Source organism: Ailuropoda melanoleuca, chromosome 1, assembly GCF_002007445.2.
Source record: "Ailuropoda melanoleuca isolate Jingjing chromosome 1, ASM200744v2, whole genome shotgun sequence".
NCBI lineage: Eukaryota > Metazoa > Chordata > Mammalia > Carnivora > Ursidae > Ailuropoda > Ailuropoda melanoleuca.
In genome coordinates, this window is record NC_048218.1 from 111742724 (window position 1) to 111767246 (window position 24523).

At 45.4% G+C, this 24523-nt stretch overlaps 1 protein-coding gene across 3 annotated transcripts in view; it reads left to right on the forward strand.

Annotated features, from left to right (window-relative positions):
- Nucleotides 1-24133, forward strand: part of ABCA13 (ATP binding cassette subfamily A member 13) — a 384829-nt gene extending 360696 nt beyond the window's left edge. For all 3 annotated transcript variants that reach the window (XM_034665342.1, XM_034665320.1, XM_034665331.1), the window contains 3 exons: nt 20238-20343; nt 21754-21891; nt 22530-24133. In XM_034665342.1, coding sequence (XP_034521233.1) covers nt 20238-20343; nt 21754-21891; nt 22530-22625 — 340 coding nt within the window. In that variant the 3' untranslated portion in view covers nt 22626-24133. The remainder of the gene's footprint in view (nt 1-20237; nt 20344-21753; nt 21892-22529) is intronic.
- The last annotated feature ends 390 nt before the right edge of the window (nt 24134-24523 follow it).

Sequence of the window (24523 nt, forward strand, 5' to 3'; positions counted from 1 at the left end):
TGTCAGGAGGCATCACTGGTGTGGGTACTCGGTGCCAGTTCTCAATGCGCTGTGCACTAACTAGCTCTCTCCTCCTCACACCCCTGTGAGCTGCTCTTAGTATTACTCTCCTCTGCAAGAATAGAAAGTGAGTCAGAGAAACGTGGGGCGTCTTCCCAGCTAGTGTGCGGAGGAGCTGGGATTTGAACTTGGGCCTTCTGTTTCCACTTTGTTCTGTGGCATATGTTCAAGGACGGCCCCCACTCGGTAACCGCAGAGAGGGGCCTGCGGTGGAGCTGGGATCCCGGTGCGGCCAGCGAGTCTCCTGAGCCGCGGGCTCGACGGGCCACCCGGGTGCGTGCTGCTGCAGACGCCCCCCGTGTCGTCACCTGTGTCCCTGTGTCTGCGCCCTCAACGCTCTCCTGTGACCTTCCTCTGGGCAGTGTTTCCACGCCCTCATTGTCATCAAGGCCCTGACACCCACTCATTTAACATGTGGTCTCTAATATCCCCAGATGAGAGAAGCCGCCTCTCCATCCACCGCTCAGGGTGGGCTCACAAACTGCCATTCATCCTTCTCTGCCTCTGTTTCTGTTTCTGAGAAGGAAACTTGCCTCTTTATCAACTGTCTTTCTTCTTCCTATGCGACAATCCCACGATCTCCTTCCCTTCTGAGACCTTCCTCCAGGGGATTTCTTTCTTCTCTCATATCTCTGATCTTCTGTTTCAGTTATGAGCAATGTCCATCTCTTAGTAACAGAACATCAAACTCATTGATGTAAGCATATCCATCGACTGAAGCATACCCACTTTTTATATGTAATAAAAGTCCAGAAGTTCATGGTTATTGGCACTGGTTCAGTGGCTCAAGTCTTTACAATCTTCTTGGTCTCAGAATGGCTGCTGTGGCTCCACCCATCACATCCTCGTTCCAGGTAACAAACAGGAGGGAGCAGGGAAAGGCAAGCTGTCTGTAAGCCCCACCCGGTCACTTGCACTTATGTTTTGTCAGTCGCCCTGGCTACTAGGAAGCCTGAGAAATGTAGAATTTAGCTGGGCATTTTGCCACTTAAATAAAGTTAGGTTTCTGCTAAGGGAAAAGACAAGTAAGTGGATGTTGGGTGGCTGTCTACAATCTCTCATGCTCCTGATTGGATTCTTTCCTCAGTTGAGGGTAGGTCATTATGTTGAACAGTGGATGCGCTTGTGCGAGACATCATTGTGCGTCTGCATGCATGGACGGATGTGTGTGACGTGCATGTACAAAGAGGAGCTGGAGCACAGGGGAGGCCACCCGATGGCCAGGAATGGCTATACCATCCTCTGGGACACTGATACTTCATCCATGGGAACTGGGGACGCGTTCCCAGATTCTCTCCAGGGCATAACTGTTCCACATCTTGAGAGCCAGCAGGTCGTGGGCACATTCATGATGCACCTGGAGGGAACTGGGCACATCTGCGAGTTGTACCTGGTTGCTTTTCCCTGTCCTGGGACCGACTGAAGCAGAAAGTTTAAGTCTGAGTGTAAAAGTCATCCTCCCAAAGGGGGAAAATAAATCATGCTTCTGAAGCCTAGAGGTTTGGAGTTCGCCCGGCTGATTTCTTGGAGGGGAGGGAGGATAGGGCTGTGGATGTATTCAAAACCAAACCAAACCAAGCTTTACAAATAAAGAAAATCCTTAAGATTATGGGAACTTTTCTTTTTATTTTTTAGGATTTATTTGAGAGAGACAGTGTGTGAGAGAAAGCACAAGCACGAGCAGGGTTAGGGGCAGAGGGAGAAGCAGACTCCCTTCTGAGCAGGGAGCCCGATGCGAGGCTCGATCCCAAGACCCCCCGATTATGACCTGAGCCAAAGGCAGATGCTTCACCGACTGAGCCACCCAAGCATCCTGAGAACTTTTATTTTCTTGAGTCGTCCAACTTGAATCAGGAATCAAAACCAGTAATGGAATCAACTTCGAAGGATGCTCTCGTCAGTAGGTTGTATGGCCATTCTACTCAGAATATAGAGTGTACTCTGGAGGACTTGTTTGTAGGTTTTCCTCTAAGAAATGGAAGAAGGTGTAGTGACGGTGGAGGTCTCAAGCTACAGCCATCTGGCTGGCCAAAAATGAACCCGTCCCCTCCCATGACACCTTGTGCTCAGCGTAGCATCTTTGATTTAATGCTTCTAGAAAACATTGCCATGAACATCAAAGCTTAGGTTAAGATTACATCACCAAATAATACACTGGTTGAAAGATTTCAAAATGAAACAGATAATCGGATATGCTTATGTCACTGTCACAGATGGGGAAGAAAGTTTGTACTCACGTATGATGATTTCTGCGCAGCTGTGGGGTGACGGGCTACTGAATTCTATCCTGCATTTTGCTTTGTGTTCAAGCATCACCGGATTCAGCTGCTTCTACCCACCCCTGAATTAAGTCTTTACCAGAAACGGCTCTTTTCAGAGAAAGGCACTCGCCGGCTTCCATCTCCTTACCATGCGTTCCCACGCTGGTACGTGGCATCGGTCATTTCACTTGCTTTCACAGCATCGCGCCGCGAGAATACAATCCACGATGCTCCGATGCAGTTACCCAGGAAGGGCTTCCGAGCTTGGTGGCTCAGGAGAGGATAAATGCATGGCTCCTTCTTTCCGTGGTTGAGAGCTGTCACCTCTTCTGGGAGGTCTCTGGGATTGAGTCTGCCCATTCGTAGAAGTGTAAGACCCCCCCGGATGTTAGCTGGCCCCTCAGCCACTTGGAAGTAAGAATGCGTTTCTCAGCTGTGAGGACCTGGTGCAGGTGGCCAAAGACATACAACAGGAGGGGGGGCCTGCAGCTTTAAGGGTGTGGATTTGTAGGGAGGGACATCACTTTCCATGCCCCTTCCTCCCTTACTTCTACCCCGAATGCAGATGTGATGGCTAGAGATGAAGCAGCCATCTTGGATCACGAGGCAGCCTCCGTGTTGGAGGCTGGTGAGCAGAGCAGTAGGGACAGAAGGAGCCAGACAGGTGCCTGACCCACTCTGAGCTGTCTGAGGTCAGACTTTCAACCTACTAATGTCCTTGCTCCTTGGGGTTTTCTGTCACTCATACACGAATCTGAGCAGACTAATACACCTTCACACATATTACACATGACGTTAATTTGTTTACCGGCTTGTTTTCAGTCTCTTCCCAGTGGAATGGATGCTCTCTTGAGAGGAGGCCTTTCATTTTGTGTATTTCTGGGTGCCTGTTATTTGGGACAGTGCCTGGTCCATGACACAGGCTCAAGGCATTTGTTGAACAAAGAAGAAAGGAATGAGGGAATAAAGGTAATATCTGCATATGGCAGGCCAGCACTAAATGACACCCCCCTTCCGGTGGCTACACCTGGACTTGAAAAAGGAATCTGACTATGGCAGCCTTGGGTTCTGTCTAGCGTAGTGAACAATTAGTACTAATAACAATAATCGACCCTTTTTGTAAAGACTTTCATTCAGATCCCACTTCTCTCCAGACAGAGTGAAGCCTGCTTTCTCTCAAAACATCTGCATCACCCACGCTAGGTTTGCTGCTTTTGGACACTGGGCTCTGTCTGTACTCAGCGTCTCTCCATTAGCAGAACTACCAGGTGTGTGATTCGGGCCTAATTGCTGCCACGGCCCTGACAGTATTTCCCGTCACCTTCTCTGCTGGGTGGCTAGATTCAGCACCGACGCACGCTGGCCTGCCGACAATTAATGTGCAACCCAGAAAGCAAAAACGTGCCATTCTAAGGCTCCGTCGTACACCACGGGATCGTGAATTCGGATTGCAAATACTACCTGAGTTCAAGAAAACACAGCCGCACCGGGGAGTGGATCTCTGTTAGCTTGGAAGTGTATTTCAGAATATTCCTCCAAAGAAGGTGTCCGGATGGCGGACAGACCCTTGAGAAGATGGTCCACATCACTCAGCATCAGGGAAATACTAATCAAAGTCACAATGAGATCCACCCCACACCTGTCAGAACGGCTGAAATCAGCACAGGAAACAGCAGGTGTCAGCAAGGATATGGAGAAAGGGGGACCCTCGCACACTTGTGGGGGGAATTCCGACTGGTGCAGCCTCTCTGGAGAACAGTATGGAGGGTCCTCAAAAAGTTATGACCCAGCTATCTCCCTGCTGGGTATTTATCCAAAGGAAATGAAATCACGAACTCGAACATACCTGCCCCCATGTTCGCTGCAGCTCTGTTTACAACAGCCGAGACATGGCAGCAAGCCAAGTGTCCGCTGGTGGATGCATGCATGATGACGAAGACGTGGTTTGTGCCTGCACACGTACACGCATGTGTGCACACACACACACACGCTGAAATATTATTCAGCCATAAAAAAGAACCAAATCTTGTCATTTGTGACAACAGTGATGGACCACAAGAGCATTATGCTAAGTGAAATAAGTCAGACAGGGACATCTGGGTGGCTCAGTAGGTTAAACGTCTGCCTTCAGCTCAGGTCATGCTCCCAGGGTCCTGGGATCGAGTCCTGCATCAGGCTTTCCACTCAGGGCAAGTCTGCTTCTCCCTCTCCCTCTGTGATCTCTCTTAATTTTGCTCTCTCTCAAATAAATAAAATCTTTTTTTAAAAAAGAAAGAAGTCAGACAGAGAAAGATAAAAATTATATGATCTCACTAATATGTGGAATCTTGAAGGAAGGAAGGAATTAAGGAAGGGAAAAAGAAGCTATGGATACAGAAAATAAAATGGTGGTTGCCAGAGGTCAGAGGTGGGCCAGGATTTGGGTGGTTTATTTACTCTGGATTCAGCTCGCCTAAAATTTGTGTGTGCGTGCGTGCACCTGTATGTGTGTTTATGTGTGTGTGTGTGTGTGTGTGTGTATTCAAAGAAAATTCATGAATCCTCAACATTTCTTCATTTCATAGTTTAGGGATATTTTACAAATTTGATGTCTGGCTCTATTTTATCAAAAGCATAAAAGAACCCTATGCATCAGTTAGATGGTTTTATGAAAAGTGGCATACCAAAGTTCATGAAACACAGTGGCTTATATAATTGTCATTCAGCCTCCGGCATCAGCAGGTGCTGGCTTGGGCTTCCAGGCTGCCCAGGTGGGGTGGCCCTGCTCCACCTGTCTCTCTTCCTCCCTCTGGAATCAGCATCTGGGGGGCGGGGCTACAAGAATGGAAAGGCTGAACTGCACAGATGTGATCCGAACGTCAGGTCGTATCACACCTGCCAGTGTCCCTTTAGCCAAATCAAGTCACCTGTTAAAGGGGAAGGTGATGGGTAGTAAGGAGGGCACGTATTGCATGGAGCCCTGGGTGTTATACGCAAGTAATGAATCATGGAACTTTACATCAAAAACTAGGGATGTACGGAATGGTGACTAACATAATATAATACAAAATTATTATAAAAAAATAAAAAATTAAAGGGAAAGGTAATCCTTTCTGCTGCCCACTAGTGGAGGAACGTGGCAAGGCTACGTGGTGAAGGGTGTGCCTGCAGGAAGGGACAAAGGATATTTACAATCTACCACACTCTCCAGGCATTGTGTAACTGATGTTTTAGACCGTGGCCCATCCTCTTTGCTTTGAACAGTTTCATCAGGATATACCTCACCCATCCTGTGACTCACCCATTTATGGCATGTGATTCGGTGTTCTTCCATGAGGTCCCACGTACTTGCCACCATTTCCAAGGGTAACTTTAGACCACTTTCATCATCTTAGGAAGGAGCCCTGTGCCTTTAACCTATCCCCCTTCTAGCCACCTAACCCAAAGCCCCTGCCAGTCAGTTTTTTGTCTTTGGAAATTTGCCCAGTATTGACGGATAGATGGAATTGTATAACAGGCTTTCACTTAGCATGCGATTTTGAGGTTCCTCCCTGTTATCCGTACTTCATTCCTTTGTGTGGCCAAATAAGATGTCTACTATATCCACTGTTGATGGGCGTGGGATTGGTTCCACCTTTTGGCTATTATGCATAATGTTGCTGTAAGCAGTCATGTATGAGTTTTTGTGTGGACATATTTTTTCTGGGGGGAGGTATATACCTTGGAGTGAAGTTGCTAGGTCATACATTGACTCTATGCTTGGCCATGTGAGGAACTATCAAACTGTTTTACAAATCGGCTGCACCAGGGGCACCTGGGTGGGGCCGTCGGACGAGTCCGAGTCTTGGTTTCAGCTCGGGTCAGGATCTCGGGGTGGTGACATTGAACCCCATGTGTCAGGCTCTGCGCTCAGTGCAGAGTCTGCTTGAGATTCTCTCTCCCTCTCTCTCTGCCCCTCCCACTCGTGCTCTCCCTCTCTCTCAAAAATAAATAAATAAATAAATAAATAAATAAATAAATAAATAAATCTTAAAAAAACCACACAACAAACTGGCTACACCATTTTACATTTCTCTTGTCAGTGAGCAAGGGTCCCAATTTCACCACATCCTCACTGCTTCTTTTATTTCCCCTCCCAGTGCGGGTAAAGTACGTAGATCTCACTGTGATTTTGATCTGCATTGTCCTGATGATACTGACCATAGTTCCACACGTTCATTGGTGTATCTTCTGTGAAGAAATGCCTATTTATTTGTTTTTAAGATTTTATTTGTTTGAGACAAGAAAGAGCATGGGAGAGAGAGAGAGCACGAGCAGGGCAGGAGGGTAGGGGCAAAGGGAGAGGGAGAAGCAGACTCCTCTCTGAGCAGGGAGCCCAAGGCGGGACTCGATCCCAGGACCCTGGGATCATGACCTGAGCCAAAGACAGACACCCAGGCACCCCGATACATGTTTTTGAATGAACTGTTTTATAACTGTGTTTGAGGTCGAGGTTCATCTTCTTTCTTTTGCTCTGCTATTCAGCTCTGCCACACCATTTGTTGAAAGATCACTCCTTCAATTGAATAGTCTTGTCAACATTGTCACAAATCAGTTGACCTACAGGTTTATTTCTAGACTCTCAATTCTATTTCATTTCTATATGTTGAACCTTGATGCTATAAGCACACTGTTTTGATTACTATTGCTTTGTAGTAAGTTTTGAAATCAGGAAGTATTAGTCCTCCAACTTTGTTCCTCTTTTTCAAAACTGGTTGGCTGGTCTAGGTCCATTGCAATTCCGTATGATGTTGGAGTCAGGTTGTAATTTCTACAAAGAAGTCAGCAGGGATTCTGATAGGGATTGTGTTGAGTCTGTAGATCAATGTGAGGAGTATTGCCATCTTAACAGTGTTAAGTCTTCCTATCCATGAACTTGGTATGTTTTCCATTTATTTTAATCTCCTTTAATTTCTTTCAACAATGTTTTCTAGTCAAAAGTCATGGGTTTTACACTTACTTGGTTACATTTAATACTAAGAATTTCCTTTGATGCTACTGTAAATGGAGTTGTTTTCTTAATTTCATTTTTGAATTGTAGAAAGTATGTAGAAATGCAATTCACTTGTGTGGTGTGCATTGATCTTGTGTCTTGTAATCTCACTGAACTTATTTATTATTTCTAATAGTATTTAGTGAATTCCTTAGGCATTCCTATATACACTAGCATGCCATATATGAATATGTTTTTACTTCTTTCTTTCCAACATGGATGCCTTTTATTTCTTTTTCTTACTCTAGGCGGAACCTCTGGTACAATGCTGTGCACGTGCTGTGAGAGTATACACACTCATCTTGTCCTGTTTTTAGGAAGAAAGCCCCAGTTTTTCATCATGAAGTATTATGTTATTGATGGGTTTTCCTCAGTGTCCTTTATCAGTTGAATAACTTTTCTTCTATTCCTATTCCTTGAGTGTTTTTATCATTAAAAAGTGTTGGATTTTATTAGATACTTTCTCTGCACCAATTCAGATAATCATGGTGTGTGACATTAGCTGATTTTCAAATGTTAAACCAACCTTGCATCCCTGGGATAAATCCTGCTGGGTCATGAGATAGTTCTCTCTCTCGCTCTCTCTTTTTTATGTTGCCATATTCAATTTGTTAGTGTTTTGTTGAGCATTTTTGTGTCCGTGTTCATAAGAGATACTGGTCTGTAGTTTTTGTCGTTCACAAGTATTGCTTCCTTTTCTATAATTTGGAAGAATTTGTAAAGAAGAAATTTCTTCTTTTGGAAGAAATCTTTAAAAATTTAAAAATTTTAAAATTGTTATTCGTTTTTCTTAAAATGTTTGTTAGAGTTCACTAGTGAAGCCATTTGGGTCTGGCATTTTCTTTACTAGTAGTTTTTAAATGACTAATTACCTCACTTTACTTGCTATAGGTCTAGTTATATAGTTTTTGTATCCCTGAGTCAGTTTTAGTAGGTTTTATTTTTCTAGGAATGTGTCCATTTCACCTGATTTATATAATATATTGGATTACAATTATGAGTCTTTTTTGCTTGGTCAATCTAAGTAAACGGTTGTCAATCTTGCTGATTATTTTCAAGAACTAGGTTTTTAGTTGTACGGATTTTATCCATTGCTTTTCTGTTCTCTATCTCATTAAATTCCACTCTAATATGCATTATTTCCTCCCTTCTTATTTTAAGTTTAGTTTGCCCTTCTTTTACCAGTGCCTTAGATGGTAGAATAGGTTCTTGTTTTGTGATCTTTCTTACTTTTAAATATAGTTATTTGAAACTATAAGTCTCCCTCTAACTGCTGCTTTACCTGCACCCCAGACATTTGGTGTTTTGAGTTTTCATTTCCATTTATCTCAAAGCAGTTTATAATTTTCCTTGTGACTTATTCTTTGACTTATTGATTATTTAGGGGATTTTGTTTAATTCATTTGTTAGTTGTCCAAAGTTTTTCTGAAACTTCTAATTTCATTCCCTCATTATCAGAGAATGTACTTAATATTATTTTTATTTTTTATAATAATTTTTTATTATGTTATGTTAGTCACCATACAGTATATCCTTAGTTTTTGATGTAAAGTTCCATGATTCATTATTTGCGTATAACACCCAGTGCACCATGCAACACGTGTCCTCCTTAATACCCATCACCGGTCTATCCCATTCCCCCACCCCTGCCCCTCTGAAGCCCTCAGTTTATTTCCCAGAGTCCACAGTCTCTCATGGTTCATTCCCCCTTCTGTTTACCCCCCTTCATTCTTCCCTTCCTTCTCCTACCGATCTTCCTATTTCTTATGTTCCATAAATGAGTGAAACCATATGATAATTGTCTTTCTCTGCTTGACTTATTTCACTTAGCATAATCTCCTCCAGTCCCGTCCACTTTGCTGCAAATGTTGTATAATTGTTCTTTCTGATGGCTGGAGTAATATTCCATTGTATAAATGGACCACATCTTCTTAATCCAGTCATCTGTTGAAGGGCATCTCGGCTCCTTCCACAATTTGGCTCTCGTGGACAATGCTGCTATGAACATTGGGATGCATATGGCCCTTCTCTTCACTACATCTGTATCTTTGGAGTAAATACCCACTAGTGCAATTGCTGGATCATAGGGTAGCCAATTCTTAACTTTTTAAGGGAAGTCCACACTGTTTTCCAAAATGGCTGTACCAACTTGCATTCCCACCAACAATGTAAGAGGGATCGCCTTTTTCCACATCCTCTCCAACATTTATTGTTTCCTGCCTTGTCAATTTTTGCCATTCTAACTGGCGTAAAGTGGTATCTCAATGTGGTTTTGATTTGAATTTCCCTGATGGCTGATGATTTTGAATATTTTTTCATGTGTCTGTTAGCCATTTGTATGTCTTCATTGGAAAACTGTCTGTTCATATATTCTGCCCATTTTTTGATTTGAGTATTTGTTTCCTGTGTATTGAGTTTGAGAAGTTCTTTGTAGATCTTGGATACTATTTTTATCCTTTTAAGTTTACTGCAGTTTGTTTTATGGCCTACTGTATGGTCTATCCTGGAGAATGTTCTGTGCGCACTTGAAAATAATATTCATTCTTCTGTTGTTTGGTAGAGAGCTCTGTAGGTGCTTTTTAAGTGTTGTTGGCTTATAATGGGTTGTTAAAGTGTGCTATTTCCTCGTTAATCTTTTTCCAGGTTGTTCTAGCCAATATTGTTAGTAAATTGTGCATGTCTGCCTTCAGTTCTGCCTGCTTTTTCTTCATGTATTTTTGGTGCTCTGTTCTTAGGTACAGATATGAGTATAATTGTTATATTTTCTTGATGGATTAACTTTTTATCACTGTAAAATCTCCTTTCTCCTTCAGTAAATTTTTTGTTTTAAAGTCTACTTTCCATCGTGTTAGTATCGCCATTCCAGCTTTGTTGATGTTGCTGTTTGTATAACATCTTTTTCTAGCCTTTTACTTTCAGTCTGTCTATATCTTTGAATTCTGAGCGTGTCTCATATAGGTGGCATATTTTTGGATCTTTTTTGGTCTAACGATCTCGGCTTTTTATTTGATCATTTAATCCATTCACATTTAACATTATTGATTGATTATTGATTATTGATAGAGTTGGATTATTGTTATTAGTTAGACTTGCCCTTTCACCTTTGGTTTCTATAGGTCTTGTGTTGCTTTTCTTTCATTGTTTCTCTTTTACTGCTTTTTTTTTTTGCATTACGTGAATATTTTCTAATATTTTCTAATAGCATCTTAATTTCTTAGCCATTTTTCTACTATCCCTATGGTTTTGGTTATATCCTTAGTGGATGCTCTTGGGGCTTACCATGTACATCCTGACTCATCAGAATTAGCTTTAGAGTTAAGTTAACCGAGTTCCAGTGAGATACGGAAATGATCCGGATCACTTTCCTGCCTCTTGCTGTTATTATGTTAGACACCTAACACTTATCAGTGTTACCGACCCAAGAATACGTTACTGTAATTATTACTGCATGTTATTTTTGTCTCTTTTAAAGGAGCTGTTACAAAAAAGGAGACCAAGTATATATTTATAGCCTTTGTTATATTAACTTCCTTATGTAACATTTCTGGCTCTTGTCTTTTTTTCCTGTGGATCGAAGTTACCATATGGAACTCTTCTCTTCATCGGACACAGCTTGTCTTTCTCTCAGTTCCTTTGGTCTATTACTGGCAAGTTTATTACATTCCTGGATGTCAAAGGCCCAATAATACAGCTGCGTATTGTTAATATAATTGCTTCTACAATCCCCTAAGAGAAGAAAGGAGAAAGGGTGTGCGTTTTTACTGTCTGTTATAATTGCATAGTTACTTTTACTTGTACTGTTTTTTTCATGTGGATTTGAATTACTGTCTGGAGGTCACCTACCTGAAGGCTGAAATAAGTTCTTAGTTCAGTACTTCTTGGATGGTGGGTCTTCCAATTACAGTCTCTCCATTTTTATCAGGAAATGTTTTTATTTTGCCTTCGTTTTGAAAAATAACATTTCTGGACATAAGATTCTTGGTTGGCAATTTTTTGGGTTTTGTGGGGTTTTTTTCCAAGCACTTTCAATGTTAAGTGTTATTAAATGGTCACATTTCAATGGCTTCTGGTCTCCAGTATTTCTGATGAGAAGTCAACTGTTAATTTTGTTTACGGTGTCCTACACTTCTCTGAGCCTCTGCCCTTTTTTCTTGTCTGTTTTTGGGTCACATAATCTCTATCTTTGAGCTTACTAATTCTTCCCTTTGCAAAGTCAAACTCTTGAGTCCCTCTTTTTTTTTTTTTAAAGATTTTATTTATTTATTTGACAGAGATAGTGACAGCCAGTGAGAGAGGGAACACAAGCAGGGGGAGTGGGAGAGGAAGAAGCAGGCTCATAGCAGAGGAGCCTGATGTGGGGTTCAATCCCATTAACGCTGGGATCACGCCCTGAGCCGAAGGCAGACACTTAACCTCTGTGCCACCCAGGCGCCCCCAAACTCTTGAGTCTCTTGAGTGAGTTTTTATTTCAGTTCTATTATTCAACTCCCGAATTTCCATATGGGTCTTTTTCATAATTTCTGTCTCTTTGCTGCTAGTCTCTAGTTGATGGGACACTATCATCATACCTTCTTTTGGCTTCTTTAATCATGGTTTCTTTTAGTTCTTTTGACATATTTATAATCACTACTTTGTGGTCTTTGTTAGTCCAACATCTGGCTGCTTTCACAAGCAGTTTCTCTTTTGCATTTTTTTTTTCTGGCATATAGGTCATTCTTTCCTGTTTCCGTATATGTCTCATCATTTTTTATCAGAAACCGGGCATTTTGACGATGTACTGCAGCAATTCCGGGCACTGGCCTCCCACCGCTGGGGCTTGCTATGGTTTCCTGCTTGTTTCTGTGTTCAGTGACTATTCAGGTAGTTTTAGTGCAGCCTGTTTCTGCCCCCTGCACGGGGTGAACCCTCTGATGATGCTCCCCTGGGGGGCTGCCCAGGGTGTGCCCACAGTCACCCGGGGTGATGGTGCTTTGGGCCTGGCTTTCTGCCTCACCTCTTGACCACAGCGAGTGGTTAGCGTCACTGATCTCTGACCGACTGTTCTGTTGGTTTCAGCAATGTCCTGAGACATAAGTTGCTCCACAGCCTAATCCAATCAAATTAAGGCTTTTATTTTTTTTTAAAGGATTTTATTTATTTATTTTACAGAGAGAGAGTTGGGGAGGAGCAGAGGGAGAGAAACAAAGAATTTCAAGCAGACTCTGTGCTGTGAAGCCTGATGCAGGGCTCAATCTCATGACCCTGAGATCATGACCTGAGCCAAAACTGAGAGTCAGATGCTTAATGGAATGAGCCACCCAGGCACCCGTAATTTGGGCTTCTTTGAACTGATGCTTCCCAAGGCCAGTGTTTGAGATTTGCTCTGACCTCAGGAAGGCTTCTTCCAATGCTCTCTTTCCTGCAAACCAGCTGGCCTACAGTTTGCCTGTGTCTGCAGTTCATGGACCCATTTCTCCCCCTGGCCTTTCACCACACCCTCTGCTGATTTGAGAGGGCCCTTAGGCTTGAACTTCTCCATGCTTTGCTGCAAACAGGGCCAGTCCTTTGGGATGAGATTGGAAATCACCTGCCCTATGGCCTGCTTCTCCTCCAGGGCAGAGTCTCCGAGCCACGGCTGGGCTCTGGAACTGGGCATGGGGACAGAGGTGTGCTTCTCTCTGAGTGACACCTTGTTCAGGAACTGCGTGCGTCATGCCCCAGGGCAGACGTGAGCCTCAGGTCCTCTTCAGCATGCTCTCCAGGCGTGGAGCGCCTGCTTCATGAGCCAGAGGAAGGGGCTGTCCTTCCTCTCCTTTCCCCCCAGTTGTCCCAGATGAGAGCCTCTGCCATGCATGAGGGCTGGGCAGAAGAAGGACGCCCCCACAACCTGTTGAACTTTCTGGAATTCAGCTTTAACAATAGGTACCGGGGGAGGGGGGCAGGAGGGGAAATGGTGACACTCTGCTCCTGCCAGGAAGAGAGCCCTCCAACAGGACAAGGAAGCCAGGGGACGTACTGTGTGTTTTGTAGGCACTGTCTGCTGTGGGGTTTCTGTCTTGCTGGGCTGGGGGTAGCAGTCAGAGAGCAGGTCTCACATCAGATACCACAGAATCTCTCTCCTTAGTCAATTTCACTAGCTTTTTTTGGGAGAGAGAGAGAGAGATCACGTGCAGGGGCAGAGAAAGGAGCAGACTCCCCGCTGAGCAGGGAGCCCAACGCAGGGCTCGATCCCAGGACCCCGAGATCATGACCTGAGCTGAAGGCAGCTGCTTCACCAACTGAGCTACCCAGGTGTCCTCATTTCCAGAGATTTTAAATGGTTGCCTTTGATAATTATTATCATTTTTGCTAAGGAATGGGTTTGTGGAGCTTTTCGCACCATCCTGCCAGAAGTCCGGCCATCCGTTTTCAAAAACATCCATTGCATCCACTTCATGCTGGTTTTACACCTACACCCAAAATGACTGTGACCTTACGGTGGGCTGTTCACGCTGATTGTTCCTGAGGGCTTTTGAAACATCTGGTTTCCTAACGCCCCCACCCCCCTCCCGCCAGTGTACCTGTTTATAGTTTAATGTTCTTGCTTATAAAAGCATATTGGAGTGATTAAGTGACATTACATGAGGGCAAGTACATCTTTTGATGAGACTCCATCTAGGAAATCCCTCCAACAAATTGTTTACAGAGAAAGCAGGGAGTCGCCTTACATCCACACACCCACCCACACCATGTATCGTGAGAAGCTGGTCCCCGTTGGCATGTGCTTTTCATAGATCATCTGGTTTTGATCTGTGGTTCGAGCGGTCCAGCGTAACACTAGGAAAATAGTCACTGTTTTGTGGATTCATCCTTGGGGTCCGCACTGCCCATGGGAGACCTAGGAAGACCGGTCCGCTTTAATGCCCATGAGGGTTCTGTCAATTCCTGGCAGGTTAGGTTAGGTCACCCGTGTGCCCTTTGCACCTGCAGGGTCCCACCTGCTGTCTGGTGTAGGAGCCGGGTCAGTCCAGCTGTGGCCCCTCTTATTGTCCACAGTGTCGTCAACATCGTTCTCTCAAGTATTCTGTGAACTTAGTCAGTTTCCTGATGTACGTGGGATGTGGAGCCGGGAAGGAGGTCTTCACAGAACATTCCATCCACCTGGCCCACCCCGCACCCTCTACTGTTGCTCTCCTGCCTCCCTGGGCTGCCGATACGTGCCCACCCTGGGGTCCAGCAGGGAAGTCCCAGCCACATTTCGGTGCCAGAGACTTCAGGCTGGAATCTGTGTTACGGAGATGTCTTCTCAACAAGGGGAGGGAGGTGCTCCTAAGAGCAGTTCCTCTCTGCTAAGAAAACCATTCATTGTTCTTATCCTTCTATTATTATTTTAAAGACTGGGCTACGTGGGGTCCAACTGGAGTCCATAGAAATTATTTGGGAATCCTCTGAAACTGAATGCGGAAAAGCTTTACTCACGCATTCCAAAAGGGCCATCGCCCCCAGATCACAGCCCCACGGAGAAGTGTGTTTGCTTGTGTGTCTGCAGCGGAACCTCCCCTCCACCACAGTGCTCCGCGAAGCCGTACTCTCTGCACTGGAGCAGCTGGGCGAGTGTCTGGCTGCGAAGGCTCCCCGTGCTGATGGTGGTGTGGTCCTCCTCACCCACATCTCACCCACATCTCACCTGGCAGGGCCTCGAGGCCTCTCTCTGGGCAGTGCTCATCAAGCCAGGAACTAGCGGCCCCGTCTGCTTCCCTGGAATGTTTGCTTAATTACGTTGCTGAGCTCATGGAGACAAACCTGAACGAGACTGGCTGCCTCTGTTCCCGCCGCCTCTCCGGGTACCTGTGGGTGTGACACCAGCTGGGTGGCTGCCTCTCACAGCAGCGAGAGCCCCAGTGTTGGCCACATTATGACATCAGATGTGGCAAGACATCAGTTAGCTGCTAGAAACTTCCCTACCCTTCTCATAACTTACGCCACCCCAGATGGACGGACACCCAACTCCCAGAAATTCCATTCTCTTTGATAATCAGGAGTTGGATTTTATTTCCTTTAGGAAAATGTGCTACTTTGTAGGACTTTAATTTTTTTTAAAGATTTTATCTATTTCTTTGCGAGAGAGAGAGAGAGAGAGCGCGCACAAGCAGGGGGGAGGGCAGAGGGAGAGGGAGAAGCAGGTTCTCCACTGAGCAGGGAGCCTGACACAGGACTCGATCCCAGGACTCCAGGATCATGACCTAAGCCAAATGTAGACGCTTAAGTGATGGAGCCCCCATAGGATTTTCATTTTAGGGTCTGTGTTCTCTTACAGAGATTTAATGGGGCCGTGCTTGGAGCCCTACAGAAGGATAAGATCACAGGAGTTCCTTCTTGTTTGTTTTCTGTTTGTTTCCAGATTGCTTATGTGGCTTTTGGAAACACAGAAAGAAAATACTAATTGGAAATTGACCCAACGTGCTCATTGAAATAATTTGGGTAGCTGTCTTCTAGACCCCTGCTTTTATGCAGGAGGATTATTACCTATTGGGGAACTTTTGTTATTCTGTTAATCAGAATCACATAAATAACTCGTTTCAACAAGGAAGAAATTTTCTGGATCCTTCTGTGTTTAGCAGGCATTGTCTTCCATTACTGAGAATGGAAATCGTGGTGAGGGGATTTCAGCTTCATGGGTAATGGCTCCATTTATATTCCAATGTTCTTTTCAGAAATGAAAAGGGAAATAAGGAAGAAATGCCTATTTGTCAGGATTGGGAGATCTAGACAATCGCTCATATATTGTCAGCTTTACAAAAGGTGTGGTTTATCTACCTAGATTCTGGGGTCTTTCTGAAATGAACAAAGATGTTCAGCCATCATGAAAACACGCAGGAGACTAAATAAGAGAGCTGGTCTTACAGCTGTAACCTCAGCCCTGTCTGCGGGACTTGTTTGTCAGGCGAAATGCTACCATGCTGAAGATGAGGCCACTTCTCTACCCCTCCAGCTGATGTGGCTCTTGCTGCATGCTTCCAGACGATCCCTTCCAGTTATTCCAGGAAGAAAGGAAAAAGCGATGGAAATATATAGAGCAATACTGGTGTTATGAAATCAGACTCTAACAAGGGACTTCATGCATTCGTTAATTCATCGAACAGGAACTGGGCTCCCGGCCTCAGGGAGCTCTGCTGTGACAGCTGATGGACAAGAGGGATGCGTGCACCCCTGGGTGCACAAGGGAAGGGCGACCCGATCCCCTAGGGGCTCAACGGGGCCTTGGGCTGGCGGAGTCATTTAGGAAAGGCACACCCTGGCCAGAGAGGGAAGGTTTCATGGACAGAGGTGTGTTGACGTGGGCCAAGCTTCTCTTTACTGTGAGGCCGTGTCATCGGCCCACCCAGATCTTTCTTTTAAACTCAGAAGTCTGTGGAAGTTCTTTGCCAGGACCGTTCGTCCCCTGGGAGGAGTGCTGGTGTCAGCTGCCGAACACTGCCCCTAATTTATTTGTCAGACGCTGTCTTCATGCAGATGCCTTCGATCGTCCCTCCTTGCAACCATTCCGATCGGCACAGGCAGTGATTAGAATGTTTTCTGGACCAAACTTGACTGGGGCTGAAGTAAGAAAGGCCGCCATGATGAAGGGACAGGGTTTCAGGGTAAGACGGCTTGCTGCCTGTCTCTGCCAGAACGAGCTGTGTGACAACAAGCAGTCTCCCAACTCTTTGGGTTTCCAAGTCCCACATCTTCTAAAGAAGTGCCATCTGTTGTGTTATGGGCACATGGTGGCTGTGCAAGCACAACAGGGTACTTGGCGTGAAAGTGGAGCTATAAAGAACGCAGGTGTGTGGACCGTGACACAGGACCCCGGCCCATGCCGGTTTGGCGCCCTGCTGACCGGGGTTGGGGCTGTGGCGTCCTCCATTCCTGGCCGCTGTGTCACCTTGAGCATGTCACCTGACCTCCTCTCTATCCCATTTCACTTTTGTAAAATAGGGACAGATGTAGCCACATCGGGGTCCTTGGGGATGAAATGGAGCAACGGTGCTCAGTGCCTCATGATGGAACGCGTGTGCCCAGTGCTCTTGGCTTCCTCTGTGGGCAGGATCACCTCGTGGACCCTGACGAGGTGACGAGGAAGCTTCTAGCTCAGTCAGGTGCTCACACAGCCGTCCGCCTCCCACCGTCCTCGCTCGCTCACTGGACTCTGACGTCTGGCTCTTGAACCTGCATATGCGTGTCTGTTACCCACCGGCACACTGTTTGTTCTTGTATTTCAACACCGGTTACGTGTATTACACTCAGTGTCTGTGAACCAAAGTGTATCACAAACAGCGGCCAAACACATAAGTGTTACAGGCACCTTTGCCAGCAGATAACGGGCTTTATTTATCTTTCTGTGATCGTGACCGTGCGCGTGACGCGGACATGATGCTGAGCCACGTAGGACCGATGACGGCATATGTAAATGAAGGACCTTTGGCCACTTTGAAAGCTTTTAGACTGGAAAGTGCACAAATCAAATACATCCCTTGTGGAACTTAGATCGTTGGCGTAAATGTGTAGGTTATAGGCAGAAAGGAGAAAGTAAAGATAAGGTCAATTAGATTCTTGCATCGTAAATGAATTCGCTCATCTACAAAGATTCTCCTAGTATTTGAAGATGACCTGCTTCTGTAACTTTCTGTCCAGGAGTCTTGACGACTCCAGAGAGATCCTGAGACACTTGCCAGCCTATCTCAGGAACATTTTCTGGTGGGGTTTTTTCTTTCCTTAAAGAGCTTCATATTTCACATCGTCTAGAGTAAAGCCAGAAGTGGCTTAGATCTGATGAAACTTCATTTTGAAAGAATTTTCAATATTAATGTGTATATGTGCATAGTGAGAATTTATTAGATAGCGATTAGAATTTAGCATGAGTTTTTCAAAATGCATTAGCAAAGTAGGCCCACGGGGCTGCAGTTTGTGCTAATGGTGCACATGGACCCTGCGTGCGTGGAAGAGTGAGGTCCTCTGTGCGCACCGTCCCCTCCCACCTTTGTGCTTTATGTCGTACACGCTTCTGATCCACGTTCTCATTGGTTCGTCTGCTTTCATCTGTGTTTCCTGAAGAAACGTGAACTTCCTCACGCCAAAGTGTTCTTCCATTTGGATTGTATCCTGTGCAGAAATTCAATTGGACTGGGTATCTGTTTACTTACTTGCTCCATGCCAGACGCGGCCCCGGAGGGTTTCCAAGGAAATCATTCAGTTGTCTGGCACCCTTATCAGACACACATGGCTCCCGGGTCCCACATCTGGTATGTGGAGGGAGGGGGTGCATTCCAACCCAGCCGGCCATCCGGGCTCAGCGTCGGCATAACAGACGCCGTCAGACATAATGGCTGCCAGACCAGAAACACGCTCCGTGCTCATCTGTGCCCCCAGGATGCAACTTCACGTGCAGACAGGACCCACGGCTCGGCGGACCCACGTGTCTGCAGCCGTCCGGACCTCAGTGTCCTCCCCACATGAGACGTGGGAACACACCCCCAGGAGGGGGAGGCTGTGGTGAAGACGGGGTGGGATGGGCCGGGTTAGTGGGCAGCACAGCGTGGGACCCCTGCTCCTGAGCAGAGGAGTGTTCAAGATGCACACGTCCTTCAGAAACCCTTCCAGGCAGTTTGGGAGAAGCGCCAGGATGCTTTCTGCCTCTTTTCATCCACATTTTATCAACGTCCTCAACAACCTCTCAGCCGCAAGTGGATCTGAGACCATCAGCCCCGAAGGACGGGAGAGGTTGGGGCCACACTCCCATCTTGGGGGAAATTTGAAATCAGAGCAGGAGCAGGGAGTCAGAACCCGGACTAGGATCTCGGGATGCTTCGAGTCAATGAGCAAAGTCACATTATCTCGGGCCTCCTTCTGCACCAGATACATTCACCTGAAGAAAAGTGATTGGACCGTCAACGTGTGAAATGTTTAAGTAAATGAGGTGCTTATAAAGGTCTGGGCATGCGATCTGTTCTTTCCATTCATTCATTCATTCAACTCCCAGTTATTAGTTCTAGGTACTTAGGAGAGATATATCAATGAGCAAAATCGACACAGACTGCTGTCATCATGATGTGTTCATGTCTTTGTTTTTATTCTCACAGATCTTTATTGAGATGCTATTATGTGCTCAGTACCATGGGATGGGCGGTTTTTGGAAACCCCTTAAATTCTTGCAGGTGACTCTTTGAGATCGCTCTGTGGTGTGGCCATCACCTGAGGCGTGGTCGTCCGGTCACCGGGGGAGCTGCCGTGCACAGCTCCACAGTGTGGGGGCTGAGCCTCCCAGACCAGCTTTCCCCGTGGTCATCGCACTGCAGGGTCAGGGTACAGGTGGGAGAATTGCTTTACGCGATGAAGAAGCAGATGCCTGGCTCATTACTTCTGTGTTCCCTGTTGCCTCTCCCCTGCCACACTTAATCATCATGGACCTGGGAGCCACAGTGCTTCTCAGGGTCGGTCCGCGGCCCGGTTCCGGCTTCTCGAACTCAGCACATTGCTTCACGTTCGATTTCAGCTTCTCTCTTTTACTGAATAGGGATTGACGTCAGGGTTTGCTGATTTTGCACTTAAAGATAAGTCAGCGTCTGGTGATGGGTAGTAAGGAGGGCACATATTACATGGTGCACTGGGTGTTATATGCAACTAATGAATCATCGAACTTTACATAAAAAATAGATAAAAATTAAAAATTAAAAAAAGTTATATAAGTAAAACTAAAAAAAAAAGATAAGTCAGCATCTGTGTTGATGGATTACAGAAAACTGCATAACTGAGTTTCAATTGACTTCTGAGTGTTACATTTTTGAAAATGCAGACTTCCGTGATTTGGAATAGTTTTCCTTTACTGTATCCCTACAGAAATGGACTTAGAATTTCCCCCTCTTAGTCCAAATAGTTGTAACCGTATTTTGGTGTCATTTGACTTCCAGGTTTGGTGATGGTTACTCAGTGAAGATTTGGCTTTGTCAGGAAACGAATCTGCATGGCGCGGTTTCTGACTGCTTGAAGCTCCATTTTCCAGGGATCCAGTTTAAGGTAGTGCTGAAATTCTGCATTCCTTCTTTGCTTTCAGCCTAAGAAATTGGATAAGTGTGTTTGTCTTTTTCCCTGTTTTAATTCTGTGCTGTTAGGAGATCCTGCCTACGGTCTGGGCCTGGTTGCAAAGCGTAGCTCCCCCGCCCCCCGCCCCGCCAAACAGCATGGCCAGTGGATATCGTTTGGCTGCTGTGAAGGATAACAAGCCTGTCTGGCCGCTTTGTCGTGTCCTGGGGCAGACCGTGGTTACGTACCCCACACTCCCCATGGGCACAGCCCCCTTGCATGGCTTGTTTTGTTCAAGGTGGAAGATTGCAAAAGGTAATGCCTTCCAGACATTGGCTGTGGGGCTTCTAGACTTGGTGGTTGCAGCATTATTTTACAAAGAGCGCCCTGTGCTTGGGACCCTAATCCTTTATAACTTGATGCAAAGTGTGATGCTTGGACTAGCAGCATCTCCATCCCCGGGGAGCTGGTATCACCTACAGGACCTCAAGCCACCCTACTGAATCCAAATCCGCATTGAAGGAGGTGACCAGGCGATGTCTATGCACATTAACATTTTGGAGGCACCATCTACAATAGCTTGGATAACTACACGATTCTAGTTTATCATAAATAGGGTCTCGTCTGTAAAGTAGCTATCGCCTATTTCTTTTTTTTTTTTTAAAGATTTTATTTATTTATTTGACAGAGATAGAGATAGCCAGCGAGAGAGGGAACACAAGCAGGGGGAGTGGGAGAGGAAGAAGCAGGCTCATAGCGGAGGAGCCTGATGTGGGGCTCGATCCCATAATGCTGGGATCACGCCCTGAGCCGAAGGCAGATGCTTAACTGCTGTGCTACCCAGGCGCCCCTATTGCCTATTTCAACAAGAGTCACTGAGTAAAAACCCACTGACAAGAAGCACACTCTACAAGACCAGGCGTTCGTGCTCAGGTCCTGCTCCAGATGTCCGATAACACGCTTGCTGTTAGCCCCTTTGCACTTGTGAAAATGAGGGTGGGAACATTTCCTCTCTTACCACGAGTTGCTCGCTGGCTCCTGATGAGGACAACAGGGAGCTCTGCTCAAGACCCAGTGGGGTTCAGGCGCATCTCCTTCCTCCGTGCTGACTTCCTCCTTCTTAGTAGGGCGAGGCGCCTTCTTACCCCCAGGGAGGGCTTCCCCACGCTGTGGCGGGGCGGGGGGCATACGAGGGGCAAAACAGCCACTCAGCCTTGAGGGGACCACGTCCCAGCCACGCCGTCCCCTGTACTCATGCGCTGGAGACTCTCAGAATTGACCCACCCTCCAGCTGCCACTCAGGTGTGTGGTTTGAGAAAACGGTGATTTATGTATCAGGTAAGCACAGTGTTCCTGAGTGATAATCACGTGATACAATTCACAATTCGTTGTTTTGGCTTTTAGGGGCAGCACCTTAATTTATTGGAATATCACGTGCCGAAGCAATGGGAGTGCTTAGCGGACCTGTTCCGAGTTCTAGAGAACGATAAGAGCTCGCTAAATATCAAACATTACTCCATTACCCAAACCACTCTGGAACAGGTATGGTACCTTGACCGCCTGGGCAAGTGGCATTTCGGTGTGTGCTCGAAGCCTTCGCCGGCCGCCGGCCGTCTGTAAACTAGCCAGGTGACTTCTTGAGGTCGTCCTTTCTTTAAATGAATCACGGGTTTTACTGAATAAGTTGGTGAATGTCAGGAGGTTTGCTTCTTGTCAGCAATCCACTCAAGGTACGTAATCGGTAGGGCTCCCATTTGTCCACAGTTACGTGGGGCGTTCACTGGGCAAGTCATGCCCCTTTAACCTTCCCTTCTTCGTTGTGCTCACCCCCCAAAATGTCTAAGGGCAGTGGAGCAGAGCTGAGCCATAGCTGACTTTGGGAAGCAGAGAGCTTGGTTTACGAGTACCAGGATGTAGAGTGAAATCCCACCTTCCTTCTTAAGCCCTGCTCAGGGCATCCCGAATTTCCAGGAGGTTTAGCCATCATCCCCGCATCGAGCTGTGTCCTCAAAGGATTTACGTGTTTATGGTGGTTTCCAAGGGGGTGGTATGAATGAAAGCCTCGTGGTTTTTTAGGAAAGTTGGGCAGCACTTTGAGGTGATGTCCCTTCTTAAAATAGTGGAGAAGAGATGGTCTGATGTCCTTACAGCTTAACAGTTATTTTCATCATTTCGCTCAGGTATTTATTAATTTCACTACCGAGCCACAGAAGTCTTCACAGTCCACCGTGGCTGCGCCTCGTGGCTCTTACCAGCCACCCCACCTGCCGATCTGAGCACTGAAGGGGACGTTGCTGAGAGGAATAATACCTTGGCTTTTGTTACAACTCATCCTCAAAGATCAAAGGATCCCGCTCACCTTGGAGGAGCTGGGAGTCAGGCTTCTGGTGGTCAAATCCTTCCTCTCCTTCATTTCCTCTTGCAAGTGGTTGTTGACTAATAATCAGCAACCTGGAAGATTGTTTTCTGTAGATTTTTGGGGAGTTCCTCCCACGTGGCTAACCCTTTGTCAAGCCAAGGAGAGGCCAACTTCTTCGTGACGGGCACGAATGAACCCAGAGTCCAACCTGAGACGTTTTGGAGTTGTCAGACTGTCCATTCCCGAACATTTCGCTCTACTTTGAAGGAAACTGAGGCAGCCAAGGCTAGTCACTTTCCTAACTGATTTGTTTAGGAAATAGTACTTCAGACTGTTTTCTGTTTCTGTCCTCTTTCATCACGAGATATGCTCACGTGTACCTGAATAAAAGGTCGAGGATTTAAATGCCCATTTTTTTGTAATACTGGATATTATATGGGATGATATGTAAAAATTGCCATTTTTTTCCATACAAAAGATATTTCCTAAAAAATAGGAGTTAAGGAGCTTTTCAGTGAACGCTTTAGCAAAATTAAGTAAACTAAACTGGGTACTCTGTCATTTATAAAACTTTTGCCAAAATTTCACAGATTTTAAATATGGGGGTATGGAAAGAAATAGAATGTGGATGTATTTTCTTTTTCTTAATTTCTCAGTTTTCTTAATGCCTCCTGGTATGCTGAGGTACATTCTAGTTTTAAAACCAATGATGTAAATAATCTAGTTATTCCTAATTTTACCAGCAAAATCAGTATGATAGTAAATAAGCATCAACTTTCAAACGCTTTAAAATTTTCTAACAATTCTGCCATTCTCAGAATTACTGTGCTAGTATTTTTGGATATAAAGTGCCATGGTGTGGCTTCAAAGGGCTGTAGACAATTGATGTTCTGTACCTGATAGCAAAACGTGTGAGGTTCTTTCATCCACTACTGAAAATAGTTTCTAGCTAGACATTTCTGAGCTTCGAGATACTTCTCAAACCTCTCTGAATAGCATTTTCCTCAGACCTCAATGGAGGCTTGGGTTAATTTCATTTTAAAATTTGATTATCCAGTTAAATGTTTGAGTAATAGAGCCTGTGGCCAAAGGGAAACACTTTCCCATCGCATTTCTTTACTAATGCGCGATTTCACTAAAATCTGTCTTTCCTGATATCATTCGATACTGGAGATATTTTTAACTTGTCAGGATTCAGCCAATCATGGAGAGTTTTGCTGAATGATTTGGCGTTTCTTACAGTTTAGGGTTTCTTACAGTTTAGGGTTTAGAATTCCCCCCCCCCCCAGTTCTAACAGTCTCACTGTCAAAATGGAAAGTGTAATCCTTTGTGATGCTTGTTGTTGAATCAATCCATAAAACCTGTTACACAAGAACGTGTTTATACTGCAATGAATAAATGAGATGTGCTTTGATTGAACCTGATTCTTGGAATGAACTTGGGTATTTTCTTGCATCGTTAGGGATCCCATTTAACCGAGCGAGGGAGGAAATGCACCTACTCAAATCTTCTAACTCTTGAAAAGGTTGCAATGGGATTGAGCTTCAGTCTGTGATGTTCTGCTCATAGAGATTCTTTTCCACCCCTTGAGACACTGTATTCTTGAAGGGTGTGTTTCCAGGCAGGCCTTTGAACAATAAACAGGAAGAAAAAAGAAACTCACTTTGTGAAAACGCCATATCCCAGAAGACTGATCAGGAAAGGTCAAATCTTATGTTAGTGTTGAAAATGTCACTGCATTTATAAGTCATGCAGATATTTTATGCCTTTGGAGTTAAACATTTGTCTTAAGACCTTTGGGCTTATGGTCACAC